General features: G+C 40.1%; 1 protein-coding gene across 7 annotated transcripts in view; it reads left to right on the top strand.

Annotated features, from left to right (window-relative positions):
• The window catches only part of LOC113156486 (voltage-dependent T-type calcium channel subunit alpha-1I), a 122,108-nt gene that overhangs the window by 55,283 nt on the left and 46,173 nt on the right, over window positions 1-20,652 (top strand). For all 7 annotated transcript variants that reach the window (XM_026351694.1, XM_026351686.1, XM_026351663.1 and 4 more), the window contains 4 exons: window positions 4,412-4,523; window positions 8,521-8,654; window positions 12,856-12,953; window positions 17,362-17,521. In XM_026351694.1, coding sequence (XP_026207479.1) covers window positions 4,412-4,523; window positions 8,521-8,654; window positions 12,856-12,953; window positions 17,362-17,521 — 504 coding nt within the window. The remainder of the gene's footprint in view (window positions 1-4,411; window positions 4,524-8,520; window positions 8,655-12,855; window positions 12,954-17,361; window positions 17,522-20,652) is intronic.

The following is a 20,652-nucleotide window of genomic DNA, read 5'->3' as shown; positions in this document are numbered from 1 at the left end:
TTGGCTCAGAATAAACTCTCCAGCACAGCTTTCTGTCATGATTAAAAGGTTACCTGTGAGTACCTGCACAGCTGTTGGCAAATAAACCAATCAGCTACAATATTAAAAGCAGATGCAGTCACCCTGTGGCTGCTCAGCAAACTGTGATATACTGTGTGTTCTGACGCCTGTCAATCATAGCCAGCATTATATTTTTCCCATGCTGAACCCTGTTCACCACAGCATTGACAAATGTTGTTGTGGTGAATGTTAAGGGGTGTGCACATTTTATGTCCTTGTTTCTTAGTTTTATGTCAGTGAGTGACATACACAAATACATCTTGATTACAAAGATAGAGATCTGACACACTGAGAAATCAGCAGTAAATACTTAAGCACAAAATCACAGATGGCAGACACTATGGAAGTCATGTAGACAAACAGCAAGAAGAATTGCAGCCAAGCCACCAGAAGGTCAGACAGAGAAAAGCCATATGCAATCCACGGCGACAGACACATAGACAGGGTCATTGATCAAATTTCCCACAAGGTACTAGGAAATTAACTGGGGTAAAAAGAGGGATGAGAGCAGAGTAAGGTAGGTGGGGGAGATCCCTGGCAGTCTGCCTTACTACTTCATCAATGAGAGGCACACAGACAGAGGGAGTGACAGGGAGAGTAGCAGGGCCACAACACTAGTTACAGAGTCAAAACACAAGCAGGACTGTGTGATACCAAGGACAGTAGGCGGACACGCTCTGTTTCAGTTTGAACACTGGTTGACCTGGACATGGCTCAGTCATACTGATGGATCCCTCCTCCAGCCACTGGGACATTCCTCACTGTGACATTGTGATGCATCACAACTATGGATGTTTTACAGGGAAAACACAAACAACTAGATGGGACATTGGTTGTCACAAAAAATATGTGGAAGGGGATATATGTGTGACGGCATGTTGTATTATTATTATTATTATTATTTGTTTTTTGTATGTTCAGTTTTAAGGGCATGAATGCTGCTACTTTACTGAAACTGCGGTTGTGTGTGTGTGTGCGTGTAACAGTGTGTGACCTATCATGGTGTGATCGCACTGGGAGAAGAGACAGGCACAGGCTTCAGTGTCACAGTGAGAAGCAGAATGTCATTTTGATTCACTCTGAATGAGACTGATCCTGAGGGTTTTCACAGGAACACACACAAACGTGCACGCACGTGCAAGCACGGAGAAGGGAAGCTCTGTCAAAAAGCCTCATTGTAAATTGCAGAGCTTTCATTCAGTTATGAGTCACCCTGTTCCTTACAAGTAAACACACACACACGCACAGCCTGTTGATTTGGTGCATTTTATTTACTATTTTAGAGTGAAAAGAGTCATACAGAAATTGATTTGGTTTGGTTTAATATAACGCAGCCAACTTGTTGAATTGCCTTTTCGTTGTCAGGTGAAGCAGTCACAATTACTCATGACTGAAAAAGAAAAAGATAGAAGGTGAGAGAATAATTTTATGTATTACTTTATATTATTCTGTATTTATTATCTTACCATCTGAGCACAGATGATCACTTGATCAAGTTATAAAATGTCTTTTTGCCTGTTTGCAAATGTTTATTTATTTAGCACATTATAGTTAATCTCAGCATTAGGACTGCTACTGCAAATTGTTTGGATGCTGTAGCAGGTAGGGTGTACAGGATTTTCATAGAGACAAAATAAATAAGAAATGCACTCAGGTAATAAATTGGTTTTTGCACCGGAGCCCTCCATACTCCCATTTTGATGATTAGAATAATTCGTTCTTCTAAAGATGTGTTTCCCTAGTAAAGGTATGGAAAATGAGGTCAACCTGGGCCTCCTCGTCGCTGCAGTTTTGTTATTTGAATGCATCACAAAGGCAGACAGAGAGACAAAAAGAGAATCAACAACACAAAGTGAAGATCCCTAAATGTTTCGTCAAAAAGGGAGCCATAGAGCGTCATAAAGTTGGAAAGCCCCAACTAGAAAAAAGGGATGAAAGAGGAAGGCAAGTGTCTGACGAAATCAGTATTGACGCAGAGGGACAGGCATAAAAATAGGTAGAGACGTGGAGAAGAGGAAAAGAGGAAAGATGAAAAGAGAGTAAAGACAGAGAGGAGACCCTGTCCGCATCCTAAGAAGATTAGACATACAGGAGCGAGGGATGAGGGAAAGAAGAAGAGACAGAAAGATGCAACCTCTCCGTCACATGGGAGTGTTCCCTCTGCGGATTCAGGGGCATTTTGTGGGTAAATATCACACAAGTAATACCTTTAAAAGAACAATCTAATTAAATGTTGAAGCTCAATAACAACATGCCTCACTTCTTTTCTCCTCAAAGCATCCTTGGTGTCAGACTCAGTTAGCAGCGTCCCAACATGATAAGGCAGTGACATGACCAGTGATTGGCTAGTGCTGGAATCAGCTGGGTGTGAGTCAGCTGTGTGTTGCTTTATATCTCTGAAGAGGGAAAGCTTTGGGGTCAGTGTTACATAGAAACAGAACTCAAAACATATAGCAGTGCAGCAGCCGCAGCAGCAGCTGTTATCATGATAGGTTGAAGGTGAGGAACCCATAGGATGTGAGGGTGGTGTTTTGCATGTAATGAAGACATTTGGAGGAATGTGTGTGTTTTCATCTGAGCTGCTCTGAAAAGACTTTGAGCCGTGAAGGCATTAAGCTGGGAAAGTTGAAGACATGCAGTGTTTGCCAGAATGTCTTCTGTTCTTTGTCTCCTGTCTTGTGTTTGCCTGCATCTACAGTAAGTCCCAAACAAGTCTTCTTCTTTGCATTTGTATATCTGTGTTTATATTCTTTTTTAAATTCGTTTCACTCCTTTCACTCAGCTGGTTCACACTATACCTCACGTGGTGGCTTCTGCTTTGCAAACACAACACCTCAGGGCAGGTTCTACAGTTGCATTATCGAAGCGCGACGTACACGTACATGCGTAACCCCTCACACATGGACATAGATTTATACACATGCAGGCCTGATTGTTTTTTTATTGCCTGTTGAGATATAATGTGTACCAAAGTCTTTGCATTTGTTTTTGCCGGAAGGGCAAAACACTGTGTGCTCTGTCACACCTGGGAACGAATGAAAAGCTGAGAAAATCATAGATAGTAGAAAAAGGGGAAAGGAGTGACAGCTGGGAAAATAGAAATGATATTGAGAAAGGAGAGCTACAGAAGGGAAAATAAATACACTGTAACCAAAAGGCTTTAGACCCTTATTTCAGAGAAGAGGTGTCGGTTAGATAAGGAAACACAAACGTAAAAGGAGAAAAACTTCACATATACAAAAAATATTTATTTACAAACAACATTCTGAAATGATTTCTCTTTATTTCACTATCATCCCAGACAGCGGTGCTAAAGCGATATCAGAGCCAGCAGAGAGGTGCTGACAGGTTGGAGAGACATACAGATTAATGGAGAGCATGGCCATGCATGTGTCTATCAGTGCACAGGAGTGTTCATGTGTGTGTCCGTGTGAAAGAGAGAGATTCATTAAAAAAGTATAACAAAGAAGTTTCCAACCACATAATCCCCAGGCACAATGAGTTGCACAAAATTACTTCAAATCACTTCAATTAGAACAGCGTCTCTGTACGGGCTCAGATTCATTCTTATTTGTAAAAAATTGCAGGCAAACTTGCACGAAGATATGCTGCATACAACCACAAGAACTATCAGGAAGGATACTTTGTAAAGCGAACCAGGACAAAAACAAGACAGGAATATGAAGACTTAACACGACAGAGTAATGAGTTAAAAGAACATAAGCTAAGAGCTTAAGATATGAAAGAAGTGAAAAGCTATAAAAGACTTTTATACTGCGTCACAGCAATCCTTACACACACATATTATCCAGCAAATGTAGCTTACATTTTGCACATGCATGAATATCTTTGTTGTAATTTATGTGTGAAATGCCTCAAATATTACTCAGAGAAGGTTTGTGCAGCAGCTTCTGCATCTTTAGATATGGTGCACGGTCTGCACGGTGACAAGGTGGCTTTGTGCATCAAGAGAAAAGGGAAATGATAAAAAGGGAGAAAGCTTGTCTATGCATCATTTTAAATAATCCTTGCAAAATGTGTCCTATGTGTCTGAAACACAATCGATCTTGATTATTGGCATCACTAGGTTGTTTAGAACTACAGTAACCCACAGTGTCAGTGTGCTAATCACAAGTAGCATCAACATCTGATGTTGGCCATGCCTCACAAAAAAAAGGTCATATAACTACCTTTTCTTGCCACTGTAAAGCAAATCCGAGTTTCTACATCTTCCTGTAGTGCCACTGTATTAATTAAAACAGCTAGCCCCATTTGAAACCTGTTCGGTGTGTGCATGGTCATGTGTTTCTCTTCAGCTGATATTGCTCCTTAACCCCAGTCCTGTTAATACGTGGTTCGAGAGGATTAGCATCATGGTGATCCTGCTCAACTGTGTGACGCTGGGCATGTACCAACCTTGTGAGAACATCGACTGCACCTCGGACCGCTGCCAGATCCTGCAGGTAATGTGCAAACCTGTGTTTGTCTTTGTCACACACTCGGTGTGTGTGTGTGTTGCACCCACATGTCAGTGCACCGATGAAGCGATAGAACAAAACGATCAATTATGTGAAATAAGCAGCTCCCAGCTCTTCTTGTCACTGAACCTCAAGCTGTGATTCAGACTCACTGCTGCAGGAACATTTCCCTCCTGAAACTTTGGACGTTCTCCTGCTCTCTGAACAGGGAATTGGGCTGTAGTTTGTTTTAATATAGTGTTGTGGAAGTGCATGTGATTTAGCCCCTTTTTGACAAGAATACACTTGTGCAGAGAGGTGTCAGAAAGTAAAGTGGTGCCTGTAGATGGACACGAGTGCCACAGCCAACAACGCATCACCTGCAGGATTTCATTCTAATTTTACTGCAATTTATTCTTTAAATTAATTATAGTTCTGTTTTCAGGGCTTTTAATCTGTCAGAAATTGTCAAAACCCTAACATTACATACCACAGCTGTCCCTAGGCACGTGCTGTACTTTATGCCCAGCTGCCCCTTTGTCTAAATGTGGTTTTCACATAACAGGAAACAGTGCATCTCATCCTCAGGATGACATAAACTCTGTTGTCTTGGAGCTGTGGACATTCACCCTGTTGAGGTCACCACTGACAAAAGGAGTCAGTAACATTGTCGAGCTTTGTTCCCGTAGTTTGGCAGGTTCGGTCTCAAATGTAATGTCCGTTGACACTGTGAGTCTCTCTACAACATTGGAAATGTGTTGCCAGTTTGTCCCATGATTATTCTATGTTCAACAAATTGTATATACATATTCCATTTGCCTGCAGCAATATGTATATTCACATGAATCACATCAGTGGAGGATTCAAATTTCAAATGCACACAGACTGTAAAATTAGGTAACAGGTTTATTTATGTCACAGGAATTTTGGTTCATTTAATCTAATTAACATTTGCTGCTGTTTTAAATCTACACATCTTTCTTCTTCACTGTCTGCCTTCCTCTTCCTATATTCCTTTTAATTGCCGTATATGCCTCACCCTGTGTTTCCGCTTTACCATCCTATATCATGCTTGTCTGGCCTCCTGGGTAATACAGTAACAACCACAAATGTATAGAGGGCCACAAGATCAGATCACATCATGTATTTATTTGCAAATGAGGAAGAAAAGCAGAAAGACTTAGTGAGAGATGGGGGTGGGGATGGAGGGCGGGATATTGGGGAGCCATGTGGTAAACCTAGGTCCATATCTAGGAACAGAATTAAAATAAATTCACCAAAATATCTGACAAAGATAATTAAGGTACAAAATGAACTCAATCAGTAGATGTATATAAAAACTGCAATGAAAAGTAAGATGTCAAAACTAAAGGATTGGAGGAGGAGGAAGTTCTTCTGTCTGAGATTTCTGGTGCTACCAAAGAAATTGTCTCCACAAAAGCTGGTAATAGCAGGGATTGTTGATTATTCTGAGAACGACTCATAGTAAATATTTTTTCATTGCTCTTGGGAATATAAACACATTTTTAGAGGCAGATATCCTAAATCCTTCCCACTTATAACCAATATTATCTGCATGACCAGGGAATGTAGGTCAAGAAGAGTACAAAATCAAGAATGATTGTAATTTTTAAATAGATATGTTCTTTTAAACACCCGAAGTGAACATCCCCCACGGTCAGAATCTGCAGTTGAGGCTGGAAACTGTTCTCATTGTGCTCCAGCCTGGATTTAAATCCTGTATGTATTTTCATAATAATTTCTCACTAAAGGAAAGTTGTTATTCTGCCTAAAATGGATTTGGACAAGACTCACTATACCTTCAAATCAGCATCTTGTCAGCCATTTTAATAGAGCTCCAGATCTTTAGAAAACCACTTTGGAGAATGACTTTCAGGTATTCATTATCCTGTCCTACAGCGTTTTTCTGCGCGTCTGAAATTTGTCCTCATGGCCCCTTTGCTTTTATACACTGATTAATCAGTCACTCGTTCCACAAGTAGAATAAGGCACACATAGTGAATTATTTTATTTTAAATGGTACCATTACACTCCTGATGACCTACTTACCACGTCCTCCCCTACTGCTAAATAAGCCGCACAATGACAGAATGTGAAGTAGCTTCCATACCAGCTCCTATTTCAAATCGCGAAAGGGCCCATCACAAGACTGCCTCAATCTCTTTACAAATCATGTTGACGATGAAATCTGATAGGCTGACTGAATAGGAAGCTGGCGGTAGTGACAAATAACCCTGATGAATTCATTCCCCTTTCACTCAGAGCAGAGCGCAACAGGGATCCGACTGGTGCGTCCAATGTCGGATTACATGTGAGGCGTGCAGGCTGCATTATTTATCAGAACATCATTTAAACAGTATGCGAGCCTGATCTTCTCATCTTTCCCTTTGCATGCCGCAATATCTGTATGCCGGCTGTATTTGAGGTGATGTTCATGTTAGGTTTTTTCTTTGTGAATGAATGAGCAGTGATGGGTCACATATGCTGGCTTCAAATGCATTACAATACTGTCATCCCCATATGTATTCACAAAAACCCATGCTCACGTAAGAGAGCAGCACTGGTTGAGTACAGTTGTGTGTTCACACACCTACATGTGCATAGATTTGCACTTCTGTCTCTGCTATAGAACTAGAACTTGTTTCTATTTATCTATGAATAGTGGTGCTTTAGCCTGCCATCTAAAAAATTATATTTGAGTATGTTGGTGTACTCGTCTTAAAATTGAATGTTGTCTAACTGGCTTAAGCTGCTACTTTATGTGTAGATATTTAAAAAAGCAATTGCATTATCTCTTTATTTCATATTCGGTCAGCACCTCAAGCCTTTCATGCTTTATAACTTTAAGATTTCAAAGCATCAGCAACATCTGTTTCTTTTTGGAGGAGTAGAGCTTTATGTGTTGTTGTGCTTTGTTGTTACAATGGATGGGGATGGATGCCAATTGCGAAACAAACAAAAAATAAATTGTGACCCGTGACTTATTAGCAAGCAGACATGCATTTCAATTTCTATGGCTCGCCATAAATCTCTGTGTCAAGATGTAATAGCTTGAGTTATAAGTTGTAGGAATATATAACAAGGCGGCAAACACAGTCATACAGCCCAGGGCAAAGCAGCAGGGAAGAGTTTTCTTGTGAAAACACAATAGGAGGTTTAGATAGTGATTTAAACAGAATAATGCAAGAAAGACATGGCAGAAATATGGGCTAATTTTTCCCTCTGCATTTATCTCTCTCTGTCTTCTCTCTCTTTATATTATATTCTCTCTCTACTCATACCCGGGTCTCCTTCACTTCCTTTTTTCTTCTTACTTGTGCTGTAATTCTTATTTTGCAGTGTGGGACTATGTTATAACACCCGCACAGATATTTAGCTCTTTTAAGCCATACAAATGTTAACAGCAAACAGGACTTCTAGAGAGCACACACAAACATTCAGTATTCAACATCACATATCCCTCTTTTACTGTGCAAGTAGATTATTACCCGTGGTGTTTAAAAGGGCAGTTGGATGAAGAATAATTAATTTGACAGGTCTTGTGGGCTTTGGGGTGTGTCTGCTGCAGAGTGTGAACTTGCCACTCTTAAAAAAGTGTTAGAATAGCTTTTCAAAGGTGAATAGTAGAGGGTCATAGATAGTTTTGAGGTGTTTGAATAGATACAGGTTCAGAACAAAAAAAAAAATCACTTGAGGCTTGAGAAATATGCATGTGAGTTTCAGGCACTGGAGTTTTTCATTTTTTGTGGCCCTATTCTTTTTCTTAAGATCTAATTTAACAACTAAGATAGTCTTTTTAATCTAGACAATTTATCATCACCAGAGATGACAAGTGTTCTTCGAATACTAAGAAACTGAGATCTGACAGTGAAAAGGGAGCTTTGACTACATATTGAGCTCTTTTGATATGAATTTTATAAGCACATGGGAGAAAACTGATGCTCATTTCCCTCTAACTTCATCTCCCTGTGTTTTCTCTCAGGCTTTTGATGCATTCATTTACATCTTCTTTGCACTGGAAATGGTGGTAAAGATGGTGGCGCTTGGGATCTTTGGCCGTCGCTGTTACCTGGGAGACACGTGGAACAGGCTGGACTTCTTCATCGTCATGGCTGGGTGAGCAATAGCATTAATTATAATTCTGGTAAAGTTTGCATGCAGTGTTGTTTGGGGAAAATTGGCATAGGCACATGCTTTAGCAGCATTTTGTTCTCAAATCAAAGCATTCGTGACTGAATTAGTTCACTTGTACTTAGAATCTGAGTGCTGTAATACAGTGTCTGAAATGGGGGCTTAACAAATCAGGAAGGTGATGACGAGCCGTTTCCTTGCTCTCATTGTTGCAGTCTGACACGGTCACTCCCAACTACTCTTGCCTACTGCTTGCTCTAACTATTAGTTCATTGGTTTTTAAGCCCTAAGAAGATTAATAAAGTCTTCAAGTGCTGTTAAATGCAGCGTGAAATTTAGTCACTCCAAGACATGTTCACATTTTCTTTTTGCAGGTCTGTGTAGCTCTTACGGTGCACTATGAGCCACGTCACCAGTGGCAGGTGTTTAATGAATGGATAACCTGTCGGTCTATGTGACTTCATCTTTACATCTGTGTTTAAACAATTCTTAATAATGATGATTACTTTTTTAACAGGAAGCCTACAGAAATATGATAGATCCACTCACAGGTATATGTCGATTATAATTTGTGGGTGTCAGGGCGCTGCTGTTAATATACTGTACGGGAGACCTACTGTGGTATAATAATTTGAATATGAGTAAAATAGTTTAGCAGGCAATGGGAGAAAGAAGTATCAAAAGACACTAGAACATACACATCCATGGTTTTTTATTGGTTTGTAAGTTGCAAAGTGTCCATTATACATGCTGTTACCAGGAGAAAAACATACACACATGATGGATTGATGCACAAAACAAAAGCAAACACACCTGCTCCAACACCTGCTGTGGAAGAAGGGAAATGAGAGGCTCAGACTCAGTGATAAAGCAAGTGTGTGTGTGCTGTATGACTGTCATTGTGAGGACCAGCATGAATTTTTAACCAGCCAGTCCTCACAATGAGAAGGGTGTTTAAAGAGCAATTTGGGGTTTAAGATTAGGTTTTGGTTAGGGTTAGGCTGAAGTTTTAAGTGGGGCAGTTAGTTGTGAGGGTTAGGGTTAGGGTAAGGCACTACACGTGATAAATTAAAAATTGAAACAGAGTAGATTAACTTGGCCTACGCAACAGTAGGGAGCTAGGGAATGCATCATGTCCTCACACGGACTGACTGTGTGTGTGTGTGTGTGTGGTGTGTGTGTGTGTGTGTGTGTGTGTGTGTGTGTGTGTGTGTGTGTGTGTGTGTGTGCAACAGAGTGAGTGAGAGAGAGATGGATAGGGATAGTGGCTCGTATAATAGCAAACAAAGAAAGGCAGAGCAACAGACTTACCGGGGAAGGTGGAGGAACATTTATCTTCATTTGAGCTGAATCAGTTTATCCCCAGTGGATGCTCATAGTTTGTGTGAGTGTGTGTGTTTGTGGCACAGAATTACCCACACAGATTGTGGTCTGTCAGCTTATTCTTTTTGAGTTAGTTTCATCTGTGTACGGTACGTGTGCCTCCATGTTTGTCTATGCATTTGTGTGAACACCTCTATTTTTGTTTTCCTATTAGTGGCATCCATTAGATTAGTGTCTAGGCTAATTGCTGAGGGCAGTGCCGCCCTTGCCAGGCTAAATCACAGTCGACAGTCTGCTATGAGCTCCATGGCTCTTACCCACAGGCAACACCTTGCTCTCTCACCCTTCTCCTTTCTCTTTCTTTTTCATAGCTCAGACTAACACTTTCCTTCAGAACTCTTACAGACCAGGTCTTCATCCACCCATGTACTGAAAGGGATTTAATGCTTTTGCTCTATAACCCTAGTCTAGATTGGCTGCTATCTGCAGTAATAACAGAAAACTGAAGTATGTATTCTTATATGCATCAGTAGAAATTTGTGATTCAGGAAGTAAACCTGAGTCTTAATACGAAAAGTCAGTCTTGCCTTCTATATTTATTCTAATATACAGTTTGTCTGAAACAGGATGAACACAATGTACCAGCTGAAACCTGACTACAGTTTGTGGACCTGATGTTCTAGCCTTTGCTAACTTAGCTATAATACATAATTAAAAAGCCCAAGACAGATAACAACAGCTGTGGTTCACATTTTTTGAGATCCTTTGAGAAAGACTTTTTACACTGTCAAAGACGAGAATGATTGAATGAGTTTCAACTTTAATGTTAACTTTGATGAAAGTACATAGTTCAGTTGACAGTGAAGTCTAGATTCATGACTCAGTTTTCCTGTCTTTCATGTCTTTACACTAGCTCTACCCTAGGTTTCTCCTGAAGCTCTCTATTTTGCATTGATATTTAACACACATGCATGAATGAGACAGAGGTGTCATAAAAAAGGGATGTAAAAAACCAGAGTGAGAACAATCATAAAAAGGATGCTTGCAGCACTCCACTAATTACCCCCTGAAATACACCATCCTGATTGATGTGTACAGGATGAGGCCCCTTTTTGAGTATATGCAAACATACACACGGTGTACAGACACGCATGCACAAAGACCCACACACACATACAGGCATGATTTATCTTGCGTTTTCTCTTTCACTTTATTTGCAGCTCTCTCCATCCTGCGGATTCAGTTGGTTCCCTTACATAACAATATGTGTGCTTATCTGAGGCTCTGTGTCATCCATCAGATTTTCCCCCTTTCTTATAACCTAATCAACCAACATTAAAAACATCAAGCATTTGTGCCTTTGAGCTCCCTGAGAGGGGACATGTATTTTTCAATTGTTTCACAACTCCCTTTTGACATTTTAGCCATCTGTTCAGTCTCTGAGCAGCCCACATCAAGTCATTAGAGCTAGAGCAGATACTATTAGGTTTTGGGCAGGTTATAATAACACTATGCCCAGCTAGAAAAAGCCTGGCGCCCAAACAACTGTTATCCGCTTCTCTATACTGTGACATTTTAATCAAGCTGCTGTGTGGCATTTCTGCACTTTCGACTTCACTGGGAAGAGAAAATTGGTCTGCGATGTTGCTCTACATCTTCACATGCATTTGTTCAAGTGCTAGTTCCTGAGCTTTAGGCTTAGAGCAGAATAACTTCTTTCCAAGTCCAAAAGGTGTGCTCAAGCACCCTGACATAATTAGACATTTGTTTGGTGTGGACTAAGCATTTCAGTACAATATGAATAAAACACACACTAGAACAACAAACCCTTACATTACAAATAATCCCACTCAAGGGTGAGTGGGTGTGCTACTATGTTGATGACTCTGTCCTATGGTGAAGGGCAAATGACAAGAGCTTCCCTGTGGGATCAATAGAAGTAGCACATTATTGTAAATGACATGGCCCATAAGTCTGTCTATGTGAGAGACAGTGAGCTTGGCTTGCTTTGACAAACCCCGTAGATGTGCTTTGGGTGCTATTAGCTCGTGGTGGTGGTGCTGCTGTTGTTGGTGTCATGCTGTCCCAACACTGTTGAAGCCTCGGGCATCAATTTTAGGCATGGACTTGCACAAACACACTTAACAGCTATTACACAGTGTACATTGCTTGCACACATAGACATGCATACAGTGGCCTTTATGGTCTGGTTTATTACATATATACTGTAAAACTCATTCACTCACTTATCTCTGTGTTGATGATTAGTATAAGTATGGCACATTCAAACATACGCACACAGCTTTCACACACACATACACACATGGCAAACGGTGACCATTCTCCTGTGAAAGTGGTTTGGGTTCGGGGGCACAAACAGCTTAGCCATGCTCTGGAAATGACTTGCTAACAGATGCCAGGCTCCGACTGAGCCACAACATCCTGCAGGCAGGCACTTAGAATAGAATGAATCCCTCCTTTTTTCTCCCCACTCTCTTTCTATTCCTCACCTCTCTTTCATGGTATTCTCCCCTCTTGATGCTTTCTCACTTTTATCCCCCCCCCCCCCACACACACACACACACACACCACTATCTCTGGATTGAGCATTGCAGTGCCATACATTTTCCATGCTGTTGAGGCTCACACAGCTCCAAGAGGGCAAAGTTGAGACTAGGTCAAAGAATGAAGACAGATGTTAAATCATAAGCAGCAGGCTTCCATCCAGGTTGAGAATGGGTAATCATTTTCTGTCATATTTTAAGCCTGTAGATGACACAGGTAACAGTAGAAAGGTTAGATAATGTTCTCTTTCTCTTTGGGTTTCTCTATTTTTCACTTCTGTATCTGTCTGTCTACCCAGGATGGTAGAGTACTCACTGGACCTGCAGAATATCAACCTGTCGGCCATTCGGACGGTGCGGGTCCTTCGGCCGCTTAAAGCCATCAACAGAGTGCCAAGTGAGATCATTTTAAGTTTTTGTGTGTGTGTGTGTTTGTGAATACAAATCAAGTGCGTAATTATGCTTTCATATGACTAAGTAGCCAGTTTTTTGTGTGCAGTTGTAGTTAATTTTTTTGCCAATGTGCATCTGTCAGTCCAACTAAAATAGAAATACATCTGCATTAACATTTGTGTTCATATGTTTTCCATCTTTAGCTTTTTTGTGCATCCTAATGCCACCTATTCCTCACGGGTATTATTAAACTTTCATTTTCAGGCCATGAGTCACAGCTTTATCAGATTTAAAAACCATCCATTAATGCTGCTTCACTGATCAATCCGTGACCATAACCCTGATGTTTTCATCTGAAACTCTTATTCTACGCTAAACGTTTTAACTCTTATTGATTTCTTGGTCCTGGTTCCATAACTGGCTGCTCTAGCTCATCATAATCATTGTAAGCAACAATTAGCCTGCCTTTGTTGGCAATTAGGTTCTATATTAATATTCTGTCTTTGTTTTCTGTCTTTTGGTTATAAAGAAAAGTGAAACAATGTTATGCCTTTTCTTAGATGAACTTTAAGTTACTAAAGTTTTGACACATTCTCATGAGCGTAAGTGTTCTGCCCTTATCAAAAAGCAGAGTTCCTCCTCCCTGCAAAAGTCTAGGTTAAACACTGACTTATTCTAAGGCCAATTGTATCTAAAAGTTTTGCTACACTTGTAACTTTAAAATATTCAGAACTTTTTAGAATTTTAATTGACTTATAAAGGCTTATAAGTTAGGTTAAAAAATGTCATTAAGAGATGTCAGATGAAGGCATTTCCTGACTGCAGATTGAGGATGCAAGAATGAAGGCATTGGGTGCATAGAAAGTAGAGGATACCAAGAAAGGTACCAAAGCGCTTTCAGCTTGAAATTCCCATTTGCTTTACTGTCATGCTGTAGAAGACGAGACACATTTTGAAAGTCTAAGAAATCTTGGATAAAATTGCATGTTTGCTCAGTGGATCTAAAGTACGAAAAGCACCAGTAAAGTGGTATGTGTCACAAGTGATGTTAAATTAAGCTCTTTGGCCTAAATCAGCAAAGGTGTATTTGTACGAAAAACAGTGTAGCATTTGAACACTTGACCACCAGGTAAGCATAGAAGTGGAAATGTGATTCTTTGGGTTTTTTGTTTGTGCAGATAGAGGGAAGAATAGATTCCACTAAATGTCAGCAAATGCTAGATCCAAATGCCATGCAGTCAGTCAAGAATCTGACATTGAAAAAACAATGAGTGCTACAACATGACAGAAATCCAAAGCAAAACTCATATTTCACCCTGATCTATTTCAAGACACACAAACGGAAACTTTTGGAACGCCCTTCACAGTCTCCTGATTTCAACATAATTGAAAATCTGTGTGGTATCTAAAACATGCTGTGTGTACAACGCAGCTTAAAATATCTCAAAACTTGAAAATTCCTAATTAAGAATAGCTAGCTGGCTTCAAACTGAATTTGCAAGTGGTGATATCTGCTGTGTGTGTGTGTAAGTTTAAATATTAAGCATATACTGTATATCATCTCATTTTATTTCTTTTGTGTCAGTGTGTTTTAAAAACCCTGTTTTACTTGGATGGTTCTGAGAGATATCTGTACACAAAAATCCCAAATTCTCTTTATCATCTGCACATTCTTGAAGATTTTTGTTCGTTGTGTACAAGTCCACTCATGGGGCTAAGTCTTTTAGCATAATTATCTGCAAAAGTATCTTGTCTTCATTTACCTGAATTGATTTCAGCTTTCCAGGTGGAAACATCTACACTTTGAGTGGTGATATTAGAAGATATTGTACTCAGGCTACTGTGTTTTGAGGACAAGTGTACAAAATGTGATCAGTGTGAACATTGCCAGGAATCATAGCATTAATTTTAGGATACATGAGATAAATGTTAACGTGCAGAGTTATTGCAGGACATGCATGCATATTATAAATGCATGTTTTTCAGAGATGCATGTGCGGGAGCCTACTCTTAGGTTCTCTTGGTACTATTATATTAGACATTCTATAGTTGTCTGTGTTTGTGTACTGTTATTAATGTTACCAGTAAGCTGCATGTAATGCTTGTGCGGTAGCCTGTTTCTGTCCTCTATCTGTGACACCATTATAGGTGAGGAAGCATGGGGATAAAGCTATTTGTGCCTTGTTTTTTTGGATCACTGCTTTGCCCACAGTTACACAGAGAGCACAAGCACATCCTGACCCCTCGCACACCTCAATTTGTAACCCTCCAACAAAATGGTAGATAATAGTCCTGTGTGATGTGTGTCTGTGTGGCTGCTGTTAAACTTTCTGATGAAATTGGCGTAACATAAAGGGGGTGCTAGACAGAACCGGAGTGGGAAAGACAACAAACAGTAAAAAGAGAAGAGAAAAGAACGAAAGAGGACTGTTTGATCTTTAGTGAATAGCACAAGCATGTAGCTGAAATGTGTTTCCACTGTGGTGTATGGGGAAGCATCCATCTTTATCTGGGAGAAGCAAGATTTGGCAAACTGGCACAGTCACCAGGAGGGGAGAGAGAATGAGGGGAAATAAGAGGCAACTCAAAATAAATTGATTTATGTTATATTACACTGTTCTGGTTACTTTTTGTTTGCTTCCCCCTCCTTTCAATATTTATAGGCTTTTTCTTTTTTCCCAATTTCTTTCTTTCTTAATTTGGCATTCCCCTTTTTTGGCACACCCTCAGGCCCTGTCTCATTCTCATTCTCCCAGTCTCTCTCTCTATATATCCATCTCTCCCTCTCTTCACCCAATTAGGCCTAATGGAACAGTGGCCTAATGACAAGGACCCTGGGGAACAAACACATTTAGACTTGCCTCCAGTCTCCAACATGAGACACATACACACCAGCAACACCACTGCTCTCCATTTAATACAAGTTGATGAGACAAATTAGTCAGAGGAGCGGGTAGAAGCACACTCACCTGAAGAAAAATATTTATATTTATTTATTTATTATTATAACTTGACATAAATTTCCACAAATTCCTAAATTGAAATTTGACTGTTTATTTATTCTCCAAGAAGATTTGTAGATTAAAGTCATGGCAGTCTGTTCCTCACAGCCTGTGGCTCTTTGGAGCCAATCAGGATTGTACTTCAAATCAATAATGTATAACAAACGCTTGGCAAAAGATGAAGACTGCATTTCGACCATGACTTCTAAGCCACACACTAGCAATGAATTCTTCTCATGCAGATACAAACTACATGTTTAATTGATACATGACCCGGTGAATGTCAGCACGTACTCCAGCTCCAGCTTATAGATGTAGTCAAATTCAAAGGGAGGAGATAATATTGATTACCACTTAAGGAAGACTTTTTATTCCTCTTTTATTTTACTGCCAGTTTTTGCATTCACATGGTTGTGCGTGTGTATGTGTGTGTGTATAGTCTGTGAACTACAGGTGTTTGCATCCTTGTAAATATTGTACACTTGTGTGCCCATCATTATCATTACTCTGTCTTGCTCTCTTCCTCTCCTTCTGTCACTCTCTCAGCTTCTCTCCTGTCATTCAGTGCTTTAGCAGCTTAAATGCACTGTTGTGTTTATGACACATTAGCCTACCATTGAGTTGTTATTCGCGAATCGCAGCGTGACACCGAAAGACACCAGCGCACACACACCACACACATCACACCAGAAGAGATTTACTCACATACAGTCACGCTCATTGTAACATCATCAACACATATACCTCTCAGGTGTCAGTATAGGGTTGCTGTGATCTCATCAGTGGGTCTCACCTCTCACTCTCATTAGTCCAATCAGCTGTCATTATGATCCGCTAATCACAGTCTCAATATTTTATCACTGCAGGGTGGGCCCATCCCCAGGGGATGAGGTCATCATTATTCGACAGGGGACACACTTGTGTTACTGCTGTTAGGTTTCATCTAATCATGAATGAAATCTCATGTAGCCTGATTATCCTTCTTTGTTCACTGGGAGGTGTAGTTAGTGGATGTGTCTGTTTTTGGTTGTCTTTGTGATTTTCTGCCTTTTTCAGTTTTTGATCTGCTCTTAAACAACATAATTATTTTGGTCTCCCGGTTTTACATCAGATGTGTTTCTTACTGTACTCATTAACAACCCTCATAGGTTTTGGTGAGATATTGTAAGGACAATTAAAAAATGCAAAACTAATAAAGCTACTTTTGTCAATATTGAACCAAACCCCCCTTTTTTAACCTTTAGAAGGTTAAACCTTACAAACTGTTATCCTGATGTCAGCAGTGCACTGACAAATTGTAGAGAACATAATCCAGATGTGGATTCATTCAAATCTTAAATTCCAAGACCATTAAAAAATGTAAGCCTGTGATAATCTATTATTGATTTATTTGTCTGCTAATATACACAGGTATGCGCATCCTGGTGAACTTGCTGCTGGATACTCTACCCATGCTGGGCAACGTGCTGTTGCTCTGCTTCTTCGTCTTCTTCATCTTCGGCATCATCGGCGTGCAGCTGTGGGCAGGGCTATTGAGGAACCGCTGCTACCTAGAGGAGAACTTCACCCTGTGAGTCAAACACTGTTTGTGGCTCGGCAATTTGTTTGTGTCTTAAAGTGAATTTCATTGGCCACAAATTAAAAGTTACAATTATGAAACCTCACCTTTATGCTTTTAACAGCACACTCACATCCAATCTAAAGTCCATGTTTCATGGTCAGTACTATGCTGTCACTGTGGTGGTTCTTGCTAGGTCCATGTCAGACATGCTTCCCTTCGTCTGATTCAGACGCATTTATTATGGCTTTGTCTCACTAAAGAATGTGATGCTAATATAAATCAGGCTTCTTTTTATGCCCTTTGCAAATGTTAATCTTGTAAGTAGTGCTGTTTTGTGAGTAATGATTTTTTTTTCCAGACGCCATCTGTAGACGTTTACCTCATACGATGTCCTTCACACTGGCTGATCAGTCAATGAAACCCCAGTGTCCACAGATAATTGTTGTGCCAGTCAGAAGCACTTAGAAGTCTTTTTTGTCCATGCATGTTGCGTGAGCAGTGCTTTACCTTGACATAACTTATTGGGGGATGACCACTACACTACTACTTAGCCTGTTAGTATTATAGCTCTTTGCATATCTAACTACTGCTTCGACTGTAGTGATTTATGTTCAGCAGCCCACTGATGCTTGTACCCTAATAGTTTAATACCTAATGAGGAGAGCTGTTGCAGGAGAAAAACATTATTGAAATAAATACAGATTTTTGTTGCAGGGGTCACATATGTGCTCACTTTAGTTTCAGTAAAGTTGCACTTACTGAGCCTATATTTCTAACATTGTTTTTCATCTGTCCAGCTCTCTCTCATGCTACAATTACACCTTTTCCCAGTTTGAAGTTCTCCCTGTTTCCCTTTTTATTCTGACATCAGCCCACTACAAAGACACATAGTCCTGATGTGTGTTTTCTAATGTGTAAATAAGACCTGTATATCTCTTTATCTCTGTGCACCGTGTCTGGTTATGCTGACAAAGCATACAGTAGCCAGATGAAAGACACGAGTCTGCTACTAAGCTCTGCCTGCTTTCTCTTAAAGCTGTGAGATGGCATTTACAGCAGCAACCTCTATAGAAAGCACTACTTTAAACAGTGATTTCTACATTTGTCTCTTTTTGGTTCAAGCTTGATATACAGATTAGCAGGAGTTCCCTTAAAGGAAGAAGATATCTGGGGAATCAGTACACAATCATTATGTTTTATTCTCCTTATGAAATACATTTCCTCCACTACTTTAATTGATAGTGTCCATGCATCTGCTGATTTTTAGCAGTGATCACACGTTGAACTGAGTCGTGCCTGTTAATTTATTTTTTTTCACATTATATATGAATCATTGTGTTAACATTATGCAGGTTAGTCAGGGTGTTCAAGTGCTTAATTGGAAAGGTCCTAGTGAGTTAGCACTTGAGGACTATTATGCTAAGTAAAGGGCTAACATTAGCTCTCTGAGAGGTTATAATGGAGTGGGCCAAGTGTTGCAGTCAAGTGCAGTGCCATTTTACACCTCCCTCTTTTGATCTCTGCCTTTCTCTTTTCAGGCCTTATTCTTTAATTTGTTTTAGCAAGTCTAGCCTGTAGCAAGTTTAGCCTGCCTTGCATCTTCTATTACTTTTCATCCTTATTTAGAAGTAAATATTGTATTCAGATTTGTATTCAGAGTCAGTTTCACATCTTCATGTTGCCTCATTACAAAACATATTTTGCACAAATGGCCAAAGATAATTTTATTATAAAGGGAAGATTATACCATGCACAGAGACAGTGGTCTACACTTAGTGCTTTTCTACCTTATTGGCTTTCCTTTGCCTCTCATTCACCCATTCAAACACAGAGACAGGCAGAGCTACCATGTGGCTGGCCTGACCCACCAGGGGCAAGTTGGGTTCAGTGTCTAGCTGGGAATTGTAGCACCAACCCCATGATTGGGGTCCACAGACACCTCTATTTTTTATGCTGTGTCTTCCGCCTTGCTTTAGGCATTCTCTGCTCTGTAGCCTCGATCCTTCCCCTCCATCTTTTGCAGGTGTGTTCTCAGCATGATGCCAGGTTTTGCTGTGCCATGCTGTGCAATGCCAAGTCACCGGCAGGGGTGCAACAGCCTTCATTCATGCTCCACTACTCTGACAGTGGCCGCATTTCTCACTGTCTCTTTTAGCACCCTAAAGCCCCAATTTGAGTGTCATTGACCTTTCATTTGTATTTTCTATTGGATTACATAAACTCAACTGGATTGTAAGTCACTGTAAGCTCTGTAACTCTTAATTTGTACCTGCAAACTTTGTTCTGCCACAAAATCAATTTATGGTTCCTAAGCTATTCTCAGTGGGAGGTTGAATGGAAAGCCTGTTATTATTGATCAAGGAATTAGTCTTCTTGCATTTAAGTAGAGAAAATTCTACTGCTGTATATGTCTGTAGTATCTTTCCCACTGATGGCTAGACAAGACTGGGTAGGATCAAGAGCATTAGAGAAAAGAGGAGATGTGTATATGAGGGTAAGCAGCAGGGTGAAGCAACTGTGGTTGTGCAGATATGCCAATTACTATGGTTTTCCTGGTAAGCCTTTATCCATGTAGACAAGAGAGGGAATACACAGTGAAAGAAGCATAAACTGTCAGAATAAGATCAACAGAGTGACAGTATGGCAAAGGAGGGCTGCAGTGACAGTGCAATGAGTCAATACAGTAGGTCGAGTGACCCTGAATCTGTGTGTTCAGTAATGGGTGTGCTGATGGAAAGGGTATATTTTTGTCTTCTCCAACCATCCACACCTTGCCCTCATTTACTCCACAGTGATGTCAGATCACCCACCTACACACACACACACACACACACACCTCTAATAGGCATTGCCGACTGGCCCAGAATTGTTTATCTACTTTTTGAGACACTTCCCATAAATATTGCGTTATTTTCCAAAGTGTATGTTCTTTTTCAAAAACAGTTTCCCCACTGCCTTCCATTTACATTATTTCCTTTGTGCTGTACTTCTAACATATTGCTTTAAATGAACTGTCCTTATCATTTTTATACAAGGAGGCAAGAGACCTTTGAATGTTTTACCTTTTCTGTTTATTGGTATTTCTAATAGAGCATATGCAAACACAATATATAGTCATAATACTGCCCCATGAACACATA

This window comes from Anabas testudineus, chromosome 8 (genome assembly GCF_900324465.2).
Source record: "Anabas testudineus chromosome 8, fAnaTes1.2, whole genome shotgun sequence".
Lineage (NCBI taxonomy): Eukaryota > Metazoa > Chordata > Actinopteri > Anabantiformes > Anabantidae > Anabas > Anabas testudineus.
The sequence above is the reverse complement of the archived record's forward strand: the minus strand, read 5'-3'. Positions and strand labels throughout refer to the sequence as shown.